Here is a 15992-nt window from a genome sequence, read left to right on the forward strand (position 1 = left end):
AAATTTTAAGAAACCACTAGTGGGATGTACATCATACAAACATGTGTGCATTGGCAACCTGCTTGAAAAGATTTCAAATCGAGCTACGGTTTACAACCGTAGAAGAACAGAGTCTCTAAAATGTCATGAACTTGCCCCTTGCACTTTACTTGTGTTAAAAAGTAAACAGGAAAAAGATGGATCTACAATCTGCGATATAAATAGGAGAAAATAGAAGGCATGCATGTCTCTTCTGAAATTAACTAGATACCCTGGAGTATATCTGATAACTCGAGGTTGAGCTATCTAGCTTATATTTCAGATAATTACTTTACTCAGGCATAATTTACAGAAGAGTGTACATAAATAATTTGATGAAACTTGTACTTGCCTATTAAGATATTTCTTTTCTGCATGGTTTCTAGCGAAATGAAACTCATACCAGTACAAATGTCATACTGGTATGAGAGACAGATATGACAATTTGTACAAGAAATAAATTTTCATCTAAACATGATTTACCTGAAATGAAACTGCTGCTATGTGCAGGTAGCTAGCTAGCTATATACTAAGCTCTTGCACATGTGCAATTTTCATAAACCCAATATGAAAAAGTGTCATGTAAACGACAACCTTCACAGCGATATAAAATTTCATGCTCACAGCTGTTTCCTAAGGAAACAGTGGTGCACAGGCACAATTTCATTTGGAGAGCTTATGTAAACGCTGACAAAGATAAAAATCTAAACATACTGATTAAGGCATTAGTATTGAGCTTTATCCCTGGTCTGAGTTTCATTCCCCTATCAGATCCTTTTTGTATTGTACCTAGCTACCTATTGTACATTTGCAAATGACCTGGCCAAAAAAGGGGCCAGCTACACATTGCAGATTGTATAAAATAAATACTGTCAGCTAGGTGGATATCGAGTGGCGGAGAACGTCCACACAATTCCGCTTCGTTTTGTCGTTAGGCAATCACAATTATCACATAATTATATTCCACATAGACCAGCTAGCTAGATAACTAGAAAACTCTTGTTTTTGCAAAAGGACAAAAACATGTCACATATCGGTCACCGTAATATTAAAATGTTACGTAATATATCTCTTCTGATGGTCAAATATACAAAAAAATGTTCTATAAACCTAAAAAATTCCTCTACGTTATGTCTATTACCAAAATCAATTCTAATGTGGTTTAATTATGAACAATAGAAGGTTTTTTTTGTAATTCTGGAATACGAGAAGTCCAAAATATGGATATAATATCTGCGAGTGAGAGTGTTGGCGAGTTCCATCATGCTTTGCGCACATCATTCTTGTCAAATTGTCTTCGATTTGCCGGGTCCAATGGCGAACAATTCTGATCATTGGTACTTTTCCAAAGAAAAAATCAGAAATTCACCTTCTGTTAAAGATGGAATTGATTATGCTAAGGAACTGGGTTACAGGCAACAATGTGCAAATCTGATTCAAGACATTGGGCAAAGACTTCAAGTGTATAAACCTTATACTCTTAATTTAACTTCTATACTGGACGGACTTTTCCCCAATGTTTTCGGCCTTCTTTAATAACTAGAATCGTTCATTTCTATTCTTTTTGATAGCAAGAATTAACTATGCTACCATGGTACTAATAAACAGATAAATATAAAAAGAAATTAATTCCATTTGACCTAAAGCAAATATTTTACGGATGCCTTAATCCATAAAAATCTAAAATTAGTGTTACAACAATTTTATTTTTCTAAAAACCAGAATACTTTATATGTAATTCAAACATTTAGGATTGCATCCATCATTCTCAACTTGTCATAAAAAATAACAAGAATTGTTGTGTAGCTATATGAATTGATAGAAAAGATCAGACTTTTAGCATATAACGTGAGAGCAAAAAATGTGGCAAATGTTTTAATCTTAGTTCTGCAGTCAGTCTCGAAGTAATAAACCAACTAAAACTTTTCTCTGTTTTAATACAGTATTCAATACATCTATTTAATACTTTATTTGTACAAATTTGATTTTGACAGGGAGAAAATTTCGTAAAATTTATTTGTATTGCCATCCCCAGTTTAAATGTACTCTAAATTTAATTTTTGCCTTTGTCACAAATTTAAGTTCTTTCGCAAGCACTAAATTAAATTGACGAATAGTTCAATATTTTCTATGCAGTTTCTATTGTATTTTTATTTTATTGTTAGTATTGGCTAATCCATCTTTTTTATCCTATCAGCTGCTAAAATTTTTAGAAAATGTACAAAAATTCAGCTTCACCAAAGGAATTCAGTGCTCAATTAAATTTATTTCCTACATCGTCAAATTACATGAATGTAAAAAAATTCTGTTTCTTAACAGTAAATCTGTGTCAAAAATTGTGCGAATAAGGTTAGCCTGTGATTGTATGCTGAAGAAAAAAAATATTCGTTTTTTTTTTTTGGAATACCTACGGAAACCCATAAGTGCCATTAATTTTGCCTCGCATATTTCACCTTAAGTGGAGCAGAGAAATATTTTAATTTTTAGTATGCCTCACCTAGCACATAACATAAGCAATGGAATAAAAATGTTTCTGTGCCTCAAAAACACATTATCACTGCCCCACTTAGACTGCAGCATTGCTACCATTATTGTTGTGAAAGCCATATGTAGTTTTTCATGACTGAGGATGAACCAGATTTGATGTACTCAGAGCACGCTAAGTGCTAAACGCAAGACCGTTACCGCTATGGATGTTGTTTATTAAGAAAGAACAGCTATTTTTATGGCCACAAATCTTAACCATTACTTTGTGCACACTTTCCGATTTACAAAATGTGTAAAGCATTGTCACATTTACATTTGTTACATGCTATAGTAACATCAAATGACACACAAAAGATAAGGACTAAAATTTTTTAAAATATTTTGTACGGTTATTTTGTGTAGGTGCATATCCGTCAAAAGCTCCATATGGAGGGTATTCTTAAGCAAATTGTTTAAAAGTTCTTTGTTCATTTCAGTTAACTTGTACTGAGACCAAGACAATGTTTTGTAAAGATTTGTGGTATTACAAACAGGCTTTTGTAATTGGTAGACATTGGTTTACTTGCTGACTGTGTTATGACTTCATAACTGGTGCAACAATTTAAAATTTTTGATGCTTGTGTTATGTTTTTATAAGTGGGGCATATGAAATTTTATATATTTCTTTGCTTCACTTAGGGTCACATTTTCAAAGCAAATTAAATGGCACTAATGGGCTTACGTAAATGCCCCTTCAATTTTTATGAGATTTAATTTCGTTGAGCGCCCTCTTCTAAAACACCACAGAAAACAAGGCAGGATGTACAAGCGAAAAATAATTTTAGCTTAATTTTATTTTCGTGGTTGGCATAAAAAGAATTTTTATGAACATTTATTTTTCCAGTTGGCACAAAAATATCTTTCATTGGATGTGATATTACAGTTTATCTGTATTACAGCTTATCCACTATTAACACTTTGTGACCTTCAACTAATACTAATCTAATTTTGTCCCGAGACTTAGCAACAGCCGTAAAGGCGGGACAAAATCATCCATGCAAATGTCCCATCCCCTCCAGCCTCTCATATTATTATTAGCTCAATGTTTACAAAAAGGTATTTACACTTTAGTATTTACAAAAATATAACACTCCTATCATTGTGTGACCTGTTATAAAAGAGCATAAATGAAAAAAAGAAAAAATAATAATAAATGGTTAAAAACTAAAAGGATACACATATGATGCATTTATTTATTTATAGCACAGTAAAAGGCATGGGGTCATCCAGAGGTGCAGCAAAGTTTTAGCATGAGAGAGAATAAGAAGAGAAAATGACAACCAAACAGCCCCTGAATCTTTGCTGCCTCCCTGGATGCTCATACGAAACTTAAATTAAAAATATATAAAATTAAAAGTTACTTAAATTTTGAAAAATTTGCTTTTTGCCTAATGTTTAATGTGAGATCATTATACAATTTCGCTCCGGAATATTCAAATGCTTGTTTACCTAGCTCGAGTCTTACTTTAGGTGATTTTATCAGACAACCTTGGTTTCTTATACGAAGGTTGTGCTCGTTGAACTCAAAATAGCTTTTTATCGGACTACGTACATTTTTCATCAACACATTTCCGTACTGTAAGACATGCTTTGACATTCCTCTTTTAATATACCGGCGTATCTTTTTATCGTTTTCTGGACCATAAATTACTTGTGAAGCACACCTTTTGATTGATTGTAGAGAAGACTGTTGAGTTTGAGTGGGTTGAAGTTTTGTTAAGCAGCAATATGTTAATAAAGGTGCTATCATCAACTTGAAAACCTTTTTAGCGGCCTCTTCAGTTAGGTATTGTCTAACTCTTTGTAGTAGCTGGACACGGCCGGAAGCTTTTTTGCATCATTTCTCGAACTTTTGGCTCAGATTCACGGATGGGCCGATATGGTTGCCAAGATGTTTATACGAGTTAGTGTTATTAATGGTGCTTTCGCGATACTTGATTTTAAAAGGTTTGTATATCCTGTTGAGTTTGATGGATGTGCCGAAGAGCATAGATTCCGTTTTGCCCTTTTTTAAGTTAATGTCTAGGTCTGATTGAAATTGCTTCGAAGTTCGAGTTGAAACATTCTTCAATAATCGCTTTGTCTGTGTGGGCAAAATAGATTACTGTATTGTCCGCATACACAATAAAATTTGAAAGAGTTATACAGTCAGGGAAGTCATTAAAATAAATAAAAAACATCAAAGGTCCTAATAGTGACCCCTGTGGTACTCCAGTTGACAGGGTGTATTTTGGTGAAAGCTCGTTTCCGATTTGGATGATCTGCTTCCTTTGAAAAAAGTAATCGTTAAAGCAGGTAATCTCATTTCCACTGATTCCGTATGATTTCAGTTTAGTAATTAATGTGGAATGGCTGAGTGTATTGAAGGCACGACTTTGGTCCATAAAGACTGCGCCCACCAATTTGCCTTTGTCAATATCTCTCCCGATGCTATCTAAAAATAGAGTGGCTGCAATTTCTGTAGATCTTTTTGCACGGTAGCCGAATTGTCTATTGGACAAGAGTTCGCTTTGCTCAAGGTATTCTTTTAACTGGTTGTGAACAGCTTTTTCCAATATTTTTGACATAATAACCCAAACTGATGTAGATTTATGTACAGTGTCACTTTAGCTTTTTTCCATTTGGTTGGTACAGTAGCTGTCTCGTAACGTATCTTGTTTTGTATTTCATATGGTTCAGTTTGTGGACACAAATTACCATATTGTGGTCGCTAAGGGAAACAAGAATTGCATCTGTTTTTGAAATGTTCTCTGTGTTGTTGGTAGCTATTATATCGATAAGTGTCTTTGAGTTCGTTGTAACACAGGTTGGTTTAGTAATTAGTTGTTTGAAACCATGAATCGTTAAAATATTTATCACATCGTCATTATCGCTCTTTACAAGATAATCACTATTGAGATCACCGAGAATAATGACTTCTTTTTTCTCTTTTGACACCCTCAATAATAGGTCATTAAACTGTTCATCAAAATTTTTTGCAAGATATTTTGAATCGTTTCGAGGTCGATACTGTGACGTCATGAGGAGACTTTTGGCATTGTTGATGACAATTTCTATCCATAAGCTTTCGAGACAGATTTGTTCTAAATTGTCCCTATGTTTATAGTTTATGCCTTCTTTTATGTGCATGCCATGCCAACGCCACCCCAAGGTCCGTTCTTACTGTCTAATCTCTCGAACACGTACCCTTCAATGTTAATATCTCATTGTTTTATTCAGTCTGGGATGTAAGATGAGTTTCGGATAATGTTAGGATGTCAATATCAGGATTATTTCCAAGCAAGTCACAGATTCCATTATAAGATGTTGTAATGACTTGTATGTTTTGGTGTGCAATTTTCATGCCACATGAATTGCAAACGTTTTTAAGACTCTCAGAGTAGGTTGCTGGCCCTAAAGTAAACAAATCAAAAGTTTCTTGATTAAACGAAGAGGTTTCTTCTCATTTCTCTTGCCTAGAAATAAAAAGCTCAATTTTCTCAAAGTGTCTTGTAAAAGTGTGCTTGATATCGTTTGTAATGCAGTAATCCAGTTTTCAAACATAAAACCACAAAAAGTATTGCCACTAACAGTAGAGATAGTAGACTTGTTGATAAATTTAACTTACTTATGAATAAACAAACTGTTTTATCTTCCTTTTATTTTAGCCTGCCTTGTGGGTCATTCACCTATGTCTGCCATTTTTATTGAGGGAATCATTAGGTATCGTGTATTGTTTAATAAACAAAGTTGGGAACATTCACAAGACAAAATTAGTGTAGCATAGCATTGCCTATATATTGCCCATATATAATCGCACATTATCGTTATTGAAAACTTAAATGATTATAACTTTGGCAAATTTAAGATGGGGGGTTAAAATTTTAACCTAAATGTAACCCAAATTGGATTATATATTTACAGCTCTTAAGATTAGCCAAACATTAGCAAAAAATTACCAGTTTGCAGAAATTTCACAGTAGTTTGATAGCAGGATATTTTATATAAATTGTATACAACATATGGGTATTTAACAGCTCTTAAACTTTAGTGAAATTGAACAGGTTTTGATTTTGAAATATGAAGCCAGTTTGCAAAAATTTGCAGTAGTTATTTTGTTGCAGCAATAATTATAGAAATTATGATACCATCATTTCATTGACGAAAAAGTTGGATTTGCAATTTTAACATTTTCTAAATGGCAATTTTTAGATATGAACACTAATTTTTAAGGATGTATTTGTGTACAGCCAACGCTTTATATCATGACTTTGGAACATTAACCCTGTTATGGATCTTTCACGAGAAGGTCCAGGAAATACTTATTACTAAGGGCTGCAGACAATTTAAAAATACGAAAAAATTTCCTTTTACATTGCTAGTTAATTGTGTAATTTAGGTGCACAACTACCTATTTATAAAACCCTAAGACAGAATATGTAGGATTAACCTACATATTTTGCAGGCCTCAAACGTTTTTTTTTTTTTTATCGTACATCATAAATCGGGCTCACCATTCAAATAATGGTACACGATTGTGTACCATCGGAATTAAGTAAGCCAACAAGAAAATACTTAAATCGTGTATGTGTATTGTTCACGAAGACCTATTTTTATATATTATATGCACAAAACATTTTTTCTATCGTTATGAAGCATTGCTTTTCTGTGAATTATCAACATTTCAAGGACCAAGTGATATGTTGCAACAGAATAGAAATTCATTCTGGGTGGGCAGTGTCCTTGTTGGTGCTTGGAATATAAAAATTATTAAAAATTTCACATACACAACTTTTCAGGCCCCATCTTTGATGTTGCGTACACGATCGGTGCCCGATGCTGACCGTGCACATAATTTTTTGAGGCCTGTTTTGTCTTAGAAAAAATTTAGTACACAGCATTCACTAAACGAAATGTTATAAATATTTTTTCTTTGTCTTAGAAATCAACTGGTTATCAATACTGCTATTGTTTATATGCATCGCTTCTACATGTTTCATTCATTCAACACCTTTCATAGAAATGTACGTTTAGTTTGTATTTATACTGTGAATTTTTGCAGTACTTCTGAGAAACAATTTGTCTAATTAAAAATGTTCGGATTGTTCGTTAAATGTTGTGTTGCTGCAATATTCTCTTATAGTGATGTTTTTTAAAACTTATTTAGCCTGATTCCAGGTTTTCCATCTTTTCATAAGCAGTCCATGCAGTATCAATAAACTATTTTCGTAAACCATGAGGCTTCAGTGCGATAATAGATAAAATGAGATATTTTTGACTTAACACAGTTTACATAATCTAGTTTGTAAACATACTACATTCCTCAAATTAAGCTCAAAATTTACTGCAAAAGAACGAGTGCTGTCAGTCAGTTTAGCAAAATATAACATGTTATACAAGAAATGTAGGAAAACATGTAGAAAATTTAAACTACCAGTAACACTTGTACATTTGAAGAGAATAAAAATTAATCCCCATAATTAGTTACTTTCAGGCTTTATATCCATATTTTTTTATTTAATAACACTCTTGTTATAGTTTTATAATATTATCTGTGGCCAAAAATATTCAGTTTTAACAATCTTTAAACTAAAATGTTGTAATAATTAATTTTGCCGAATCAGTGCTACGTAATTATTAAAGAAAAAAATTAATAACAACAAAGATGGAGCATAACGTAGAATTTTTGACCATCTCTAAAGTACTAAACGATGTGAGCTTAAACTCCTGATAGCATTTTTCTTTAAAATTTTTAGACAAGTTGTAATCAATGTATAATAAAGCTAAATAATGTTGTGCAGAAAGGTGTATATTCTGGATATTTTTGTTTCAACAGCGTGTTATGCAGCTGAGAATGCAACCCATGGATTTTTTAAAATACACAGCCTATTCTTTAAAAAGTGCATAACCAGAAAATTTTTTGTTCACCCTTTCAACGTGATTAAAGTTCGTTTTAAACAAAAGCAGATGAAATATCATGAGGTTGTAAAAAGTTGGGGCTCGTAAAATATATTTTTAAATATAAATTTCTGTTGGCTTATATTATTTGTGTAACTTCTTTAGGTTATGGCATCATGTTTCCTGTTTCTGGCTGCAAAAGTAGAAGAACAACCAAGAAAGCTGGAGCATATTTTAAAGGGTTCTCATGTTTGTTTACATAAAGATGAACCACCTCTTGACACAAAAAGTGATGTAAGTTGATATTGTGTTAGTGTGTACTTCAAATAGTCGCAAAAAAGTTGTGAAGTAGCACATTTGACCTAAAGCACATTATTTTTTGTTATTTTCTTTTTATGTTGATTATTATTCACATAAGAATTAGATGTTTTATTGGCTTCTCTTTTTATAGGAGTACATGCAAATATCCACTGAGCTTGTCAACAATGAAAGTATACTGTTGCAAACATTAGGTGAGAAAGTTGTGGTGGTATGTTTGTAAATCCTTTAGTAAATGTTACTGGAAAACCTTCTGTTTAAAACCTGAACCATGTGAAGCTTGATCAAAAGGCTTAATAAATTCAAGAAGTCATTAGCAATTTTTTGCAAAGACACTACTTACATACAGAAAAATTTAATTTAACTGGATGTCATTTTAAACCACAGTTAAGATGTTTACAAGTAAAAAGCTTTGTGGTGGATATGTTTTGCGATATATATGCTAATCTATAGCTGCCATGACAACAGAATTTAGCAATGTTTTCTCAATAAATTATTAACTGCTGTTTTCTTTGGTTGTTTAGGTTTCGAAGTGTCTGTAGATCATCCAAACACATTTGTAGTTAAGTGTGCACAACTAGTAAAAGGTATGATAATTGTTCGTTTTCACGCACACTAATTTATTTACTACACCCTGAAAGTGTGATTTAGCCGTAAAACTGCATGCTAAGAAATATATATAAATCTTTTTATTTGCAACTCAATATTTTTTGCTTGGTACACTAAATATATTTTTGTTCCAATATTTTCACAAAAACTGCTCTCTTAAACAGTTATTACTACAAGGCTAAATCACACTTTCAGCTTGTGAAGCAGTAAGATAATTGTAGGTATTTAGCAAATACATAGCAATGGGAGTTGGGGATGTTACGTGGACTCCTAATTTGTAAGGCTTGATTTTCACTGTGTGCTAACTCAGGTAATTAATTCAACGTTTGCATGCATTAAAATGATTTAAAAAAAATATTACTAATTTAACAAGGTATAGGTAGTCATGTAGTCAAATTTGGTAAAAAAAAACTAAAAAGTGAAGGCCAGAATTACAGAGATATTATAACTCGAATGTGATAGCAGCTTTTGCTCACTCTGTTTTGTGGAGGTTGTTTAGAAATGAAATGATTTTTTTTCATTAAAGTGTAAAAAATTGTACAGTAGTTTTCAGTTGTAAAAAAGTGAGCAGGTAACAGCTACAATAAAATAGTGCTACCTACAAGTCTGCACGAATTACCACACATTATTGCACAATGGAAACCAAGCTTAACATTCACCCAATATTGTTAATGTTTGCTGATAAATCCTTGCAACTGTGGGGCTATTTCTTTGACAATTTTCACATAATGGGGATACTAATTATTCCATACTTTTATTTTTTTATGGGTAAGTTCAATAAAAAATTATTTCTAATTTTTACATGTTAATTTTTCGGATTGTAAGAAAATGGATAAGGTCTTATCTGTATTAAAATTTTGCAATTCTTTTGTTTATAATTTATAAATAACGTCACAGTTGCATTCTTGTTTTGTGCTTGTTTTCTAAATCATTTGCCAACCAGTTCTAAATTTGTTATTTGTATTTAACAAAAGAAAGTAACAAAAACTCTGGATTGTAATTTTATTAAATATACCGTATTAAAATTCCGACAGGGGTTGAGTTAACACATTTAGTGTAAACCAAATCTCACACTGTCTTTTCAGCTAGCAAAGAACTTGCACAGACAGCTTACTTCCTTGCTACTAACAGGTAATCAACGTTAGTGGTGTATTATCATAAATTATGTCTGTCTGTTTGTGCAGAGGTAAGTATGTATTAAATCCATGCTCTACGACATGTAAGACAATGTGTTGACGTAATTAAGGGCTTGGTTAAAATTGCAGTGTGTTTTTCTGTGTGGTCAAATTTGTATGTACTAAAGATAAGAAAATTCAATTACAGTCTTTGATTAAAGGATAAATGTCAATTTTAGGTAAAATTAAAATGACAACATGACTTAAAAGTATCTGCTCTGTTTTACTTTAATGCATTGTTAATGTGTCGTAGAACAATATATTTCAATGTAGCTAACTCCTCTATGCAGCTCCTCCCACCAAAAAAAACCACAGGTGTATTAAAAAATTTCAGTTGATAGTTTTTAATATTGTATGTTTTAAAATTTTATTAAAATTAGTCCTGTTCAAGGATATGGTATTGAGGTAAGTGTGTAAGGAGTTAGTTGCAACAGTTGCATATACTCTTGTTGCTTTCAATCGTCCAACTTTTATTTTACCATTCAGAAGAAGATAAATAATTCAAAATAATAGTTTTTTCATTTCTCTTTTAGTTTGCACCTAACCACGTTCTGCATACAATACAAACCCACTCTAGTGGCTTGTGTTTGTATATATGTCTCCTGTTTGTGGGCTAACTATGTTGTAAGTATTTTGTCAGAAGAAATGGTGTAACAACACAAAAAGCTTTATATAGGTGATTCTTTATCATGACACGTCAGTTTTTCTTTCTCAACAGAGTATGTTTCACTCCGATCAGACCTTTGATCATGACATCAGTGTAAAACATATTGAAGAACTACTATGTGCATCACTAACATACTGCCTTGCAGTAAGTGGAATGCGATCCCCAGAATTGGTAGCTGTAGATGACCCACTGCAATATGGCAGGAATATGTTATTGATGCACGCAAATAGTTTGGGCTTTGTTTGGCGCACCAGGCTTTGAAGTTGTATTCAAGAATAATAACAACGACGAATTTTATATTTTGACAATGTATTTTAGACTTTCAGAAATAATAAATGTCTAAAAACTTTTTAATTAAAATTAAAATACAAAATTCTAAAGCGCTGTATATGTTTATATACAACTTAACCACTACTTTTTACAAGTGTTTAACACATGTCTTCAAATCTTCATTTAAGCCCTTTAAACATCAAACAAAATCCTTAAAAAGTCACAATTAATATCTCAGTAAATGACCTCGAAACAACCCTGAATTTGATGAAATGAATCTACTAGACACCCTGATAAAATTCCTTAACGTAACTATCACAGCCAAAGTTTAGGCCGGGGGCTTCCTTTATGTTTAGTTGCGCAAATGTACTAATTTTTTCATAGTTGGCTGCGCGAAAATTTGATGAGCGGAAAGTGTCTTTTGAGAAAATGCTTGGAATTGGAAAAAACTAATAACGAGATTGAAAATGTGGTCATAATTTGTCTCACAAAAATTATAAAATTAAATAACAAATATAAAAAAAATAGTTAATAACACAGTTTGGTTGATATATAAAGCTTTAAAGTTAAGACTAAAAAGTATATGCTCGCGAAGATTTTTTTTAACATATTACTCATAAGGAGTAAGTTAGGGCACGCTAAAGCTAGGTGAAAACTTAACTCAAATTTTTTAAAAGTTGGATGAGGTGCTGGAGCCTTCTATTTAAATGGGTTTTTTGTAGATTCCAGAAACAGGTGGGAAAAATTGGTATGAATTTATAGATCACACATGCACAAAGAAACAGCTGGAAGATTTAAGCTCTTATTTCATAAAAATACTGGATTCCTGTCCAACTCGTTTAAAGAAGAGATTAACATCTGGCGGTGCTGTTGTGTATAAGGTAGGGTGAAAATTATATGGAATAATAGATATGACTGTGCAGGCGCTGTAAAAGTAAGTAGACCGTTACTCCTGGAAATGAATTCCTAGAACCACTAAGTTCTGAAAGCTGTTTACCTTTTATTCAAATTTTGTTTTTGACAAACCAGTTTGCTCCTGCCACAAGGTAAGAAAAGCTTGAATTTACTCTGAAAGGCGGGCTTCTCTCCTCGATCTCCTTTTGTAAGTCCCACTCCCTTCTTCTAACCAGGAGGAAACTATCCACTATTAAGCTTTGTTTGGCTATCTACGACATCATGCTACTTAATTATTGGTTAACCAGCTGCCCCCTTGCCTGATATCACTTAGACTAACTTTCATTTAACCTCTATGTTCTTTTTTTAAGGAAGGTAAGGTGGTTGCAAAAAAAGACTCTTCTGGTTCAAAAACAAATTCGTCATCACAAGATAGTACTAAAACGCAGTCACTTGCTGTAAACAAACAACATGAAACTAGTAAGCCAGTATCAACAAAAAACCATCTAACAGGACTTTTAAAACCGCACTCACACGAGGCAACGCCTCCACCGAGTAGTCGAGCACACAGTAATCACAATAACCATCATAAAAAAACACATCACCATGATTTGCATAAAAAAGGTGTTGCTCCATCTGCCAGTGTACGAACTAATGATCACAGAAAAGTCGCTTCAACGTCGGATGACAAACATCAACAGAGAGTAAAAGAAGGTAGTAACCATCCAGGACATCATCAGCAAAAAACTGCTGAGCAACTTAAAATTGAGCAAAGAAAAAAATGGACGCCAGAACAATGGGAAGAGTATAAAAGGCGAAAGGAGAAAGAGAAAATGTTACACTACCAACGAAAGAAAGCTTCGGAAAGTAACGGTAAGGATGTAAAAACAGAAAAGACGGATTTTAAAATTCCGCAGCCACGAAGTCATAAAAATACAAATTCTTTACCCGGTGAGAGTCCTTTAAAACGACAAAAACTTGACGGTGATCGGGTTAAAGGTACTTTACTGAACGAAGATCTATCCAGAAGTAGCGCAGAGCTGCATCGTAAACACAAGGATCGAGCTGCGCAGAAATACAACAGGTCTTTGTTGTCATCTTCAGGTTCTGATTCAGACTCCACGCACGAGTCTCGCAGTTATCAAAATCATCATTTACCAGATCCCGTGAAACTAAAATTAAATTCTACTGAGACTTCTGTAGCGCCGCCACCTCCGCCATCTTCGACGGGAAACAATCTAGCAGATGCGAAATATTCTTCTTCCAAACTAAATGCGCCACGTTATGGAAATAAGCAGCGGATTTCACCACCGCCGCCTCCGCCACCGGTAGTGTCCAATATTTTTTAGCCAGTTTTACAGGAAAATAAGAAGAATATATTATATTTGATTAAGTTTTAAAATCGTATTTTTTATGTCCTGTCGATTTTGTCACAATGTGGACTTTTTTTATTATTTCAGTCTAGATACTATTTAAATGTTACCACTATTATTATTGACAGGGTGTGCACTTAGTCAGGAAAGTCGACAACTTTTGCAATTAATAAAAATTCAAGAAATTTTGTCAAATTTGATTTAGAGTAGAGAATCCAGTCTGGATTGACACTAGATTCTGTACTCTCGTATAACCAATAAAGAATTGGGTACAAAATTGATTAGGAAAGCAAGGAATTTTGACTACATTGGCAGAGTGACACTCTAATTAAGTTGTGTTAATCTCCACCACAAGTGTACAAAAAGTCAGTGTGTGTTACACACCTGTTAAACCCTCTGAAAGTGAAAGAAGGTCGTCTCTGCTGTGTTTTATTTTACACAAATAATCCGTAACCGTTTGCGCATGCATGTCTACGTACTGCGATAGTAGTGCTTAGTAATCACTGTTCACCAAATAATCCGTAACTGTTTGCGCATGCATGTCTACGTACTGCGCTAGTAGTGCTTAGTAATCACTGTTCACAATCAAAGATTGTGATGATTTTGTATATTTTTAAAACACAGTTGTTTTTATTATTATGAAAGAGTTTCATAATTCTTCAAAAGAAGAAAATCAAAAAAAAATCTATATTTAAAATTTTTATTTCATTGTAAGTTATATGTTTTTTTTTTGTTTACAAAAATCCTCTTGCCCGTTCTATCTTGCTTTCATTCCTTTATGTTCTTTTACAGAAAATCATATAACATTTTCAAGTCAGTTAGCCCTGTGCTAGATTGAAAATGCATAAAATCAAATTCTGTACACTATGTTCTGTAGCATAACTTCTATGCAAAATTGTTTTTATAAACCGCCAATTCTGTGATTGTATGAAATCCCTTATTTGAGTAACCCATTTTGTCTTCGGGAGCAAGCCGCTGTTGAATACCTGTTGTGGCATCTTTCTCTAAATTGTTATTGTTAATTTCGAATTTAAATTTAATTTTGCTTTGATCCTCTAAATTATGACGCGGTCAAAAATAGGCTGTTTGTCTCTTCCAGATAATTTTGTCAATCTTTGGAAAAACAGGTGAAATTCAAGAAAGGTGCATTGTTTTCCATCCAAACTTGCTAATTATGAGTAGTTTATTAACTATAGTAATTTTACCTTTTATACTGCATCGTTAACGAAACATTTTTTTTTTCGTTGCAAACGTTTTTGAAAACCAAAGAAAAATGTAAAAAGAGAAAAAAGAAAAAAAATAGAAACTACAAATAATTGTTTTGTTGTTTTTTTATTTGATTCAATGTTCCATCTTGCCGCGTTATCAAATATTTCTCCTATTTTTAAATACTATATTTTATCCTTGAAGCAATGCAAAGATGTCAACATTAACAATGCGTGTAGGTCAGTATGGTACACTGGTTTGACAAACAGCCGCAGCCGAAAGCACATACAAGTCTCTTGAATTAACGGACGATTCTAATTGGATGACTTCCCTCGCGAAATTCTATTGGTTTTGACCAATCATGAAAGAAAGGGGAGTAATTAACCGCCATACAGCGAACACATTTTTTGAACAGAGCATGAGTAAACAGAAAAACGCTGGACACAAATTTGGTTTTATAAAACTTTGGTATTCTGTCAGCATGATAAAAGTCCATAAATTAAAAATGCTTCGTTTTATAACGGAATTGGCGTTTTGTACGTTAAAAAAGCATCGAAATGATAACTCGCAAAATTTAAATTTAGGGTTTATTTGCGAAAGTTACTTTCCGTGATTTCACGATTTTTTACTTTAGCGTTCGTTTTCTTGTAATCAAAAAACTAAATACATTAATCTCAATATTTTATCTGACTGCTACCGAAATCATCAATGGTATTTAAAACAGATTTACCCTAATGAAATTTACAACTGTCAGTGTATTTTACTCGCTTTTCAAGAAACTGTTTTCTTTTTTTGTAGTAATCAAGGGGGCACTATATATTTGTGTAAGTTTATTTGACGATTTTAACGGAATTTTGTTTGTATTTGACCCTGCTCAGTTTATCTCGGTAGAAGCTAATCCAGAAATTCAGTGTTGCCGCACACTACCCGTTTCTGGAAACCATATTCTTTCAACAAACACCTACATGTAAGCGATATTTATTTTGTTGCCCGGGAAATAAATGTGCTCGAAGTGTTAATCTTTGGTCCAACAATTACAAATCCCTTTTTTTTTAATTT

The 15992-nt window shown here is 33.0% G+C and overlaps 1 protein-coding gene across 1 annotated transcript; it reads left to right on the forward strand.

Moving 5' to 3' along the window:
* Window positions 1–1266: 1266 nt before the first annotated feature.
* LOC130622751 (cyclin-T1-like) lies at window positions 1267–13756 on the forward strand. The gene is made up of 9 exons (XM_057438247.1): window positions 1267–1481; window positions 7466–7547; window positions 8587–8715; window positions 8873–8933; window positions 9264–9326; window positions 10434–10479; window positions 11057–11147; window positions 12183–12341; window positions 12726–13756. The coding sequence occupies exons 1-9, from the start codon at window positions 1282–1284 to the stop codon at window positions 13701–13703; spliced, it is 1809 nt and encodes a 602-aa protein (XP_057294230.1). The 5' UTR covers window positions 1267–1281; the 3' UTR covers window positions 13704–13756.
* Window positions 13757–15992: the final 2236 nt, after the last annotated feature.

Source organism: Hydractinia symbiolongicarpus, chromosome 12 (genome assembly GCF_029227915.1).
Source record: "Hydractinia symbiolongicarpus strain clone_291-10 chromosome 12, HSymV2.1, whole genome shotgun sequence".
NCBI lineage: Eukaryota > Metazoa > Cnidaria > Hydrozoa > Anthoathecata > Hydractiniidae > Hydractinia > Hydractinia symbiolongicarpus.

Excerpts from the sequence above, each read along its gene's own strand:
- LOC130622751 (XM_057438247.1), top strand. The coding sequence starts at position 1,282 with ATGCTTTGCGCACATCATTCTTGTCAAATTGTCTTCGATTTGCCGGGT. Across the intron at positions 7,548-8,586 it reads TCAACACCTTTCATAGAAAT|GTTATGGCATCATGTTTCCT; the intron begins GTACGTTTAGTT and ends TAACTTCTTTAG. Across the intron at positions 9,327-10,433 it reads GTGTGCACAACTAGTAAAAG|CTAGCAAAGAACTTGCACAG; the intron begins GTATGATAATTG and ends CTGTCTTTTCAG.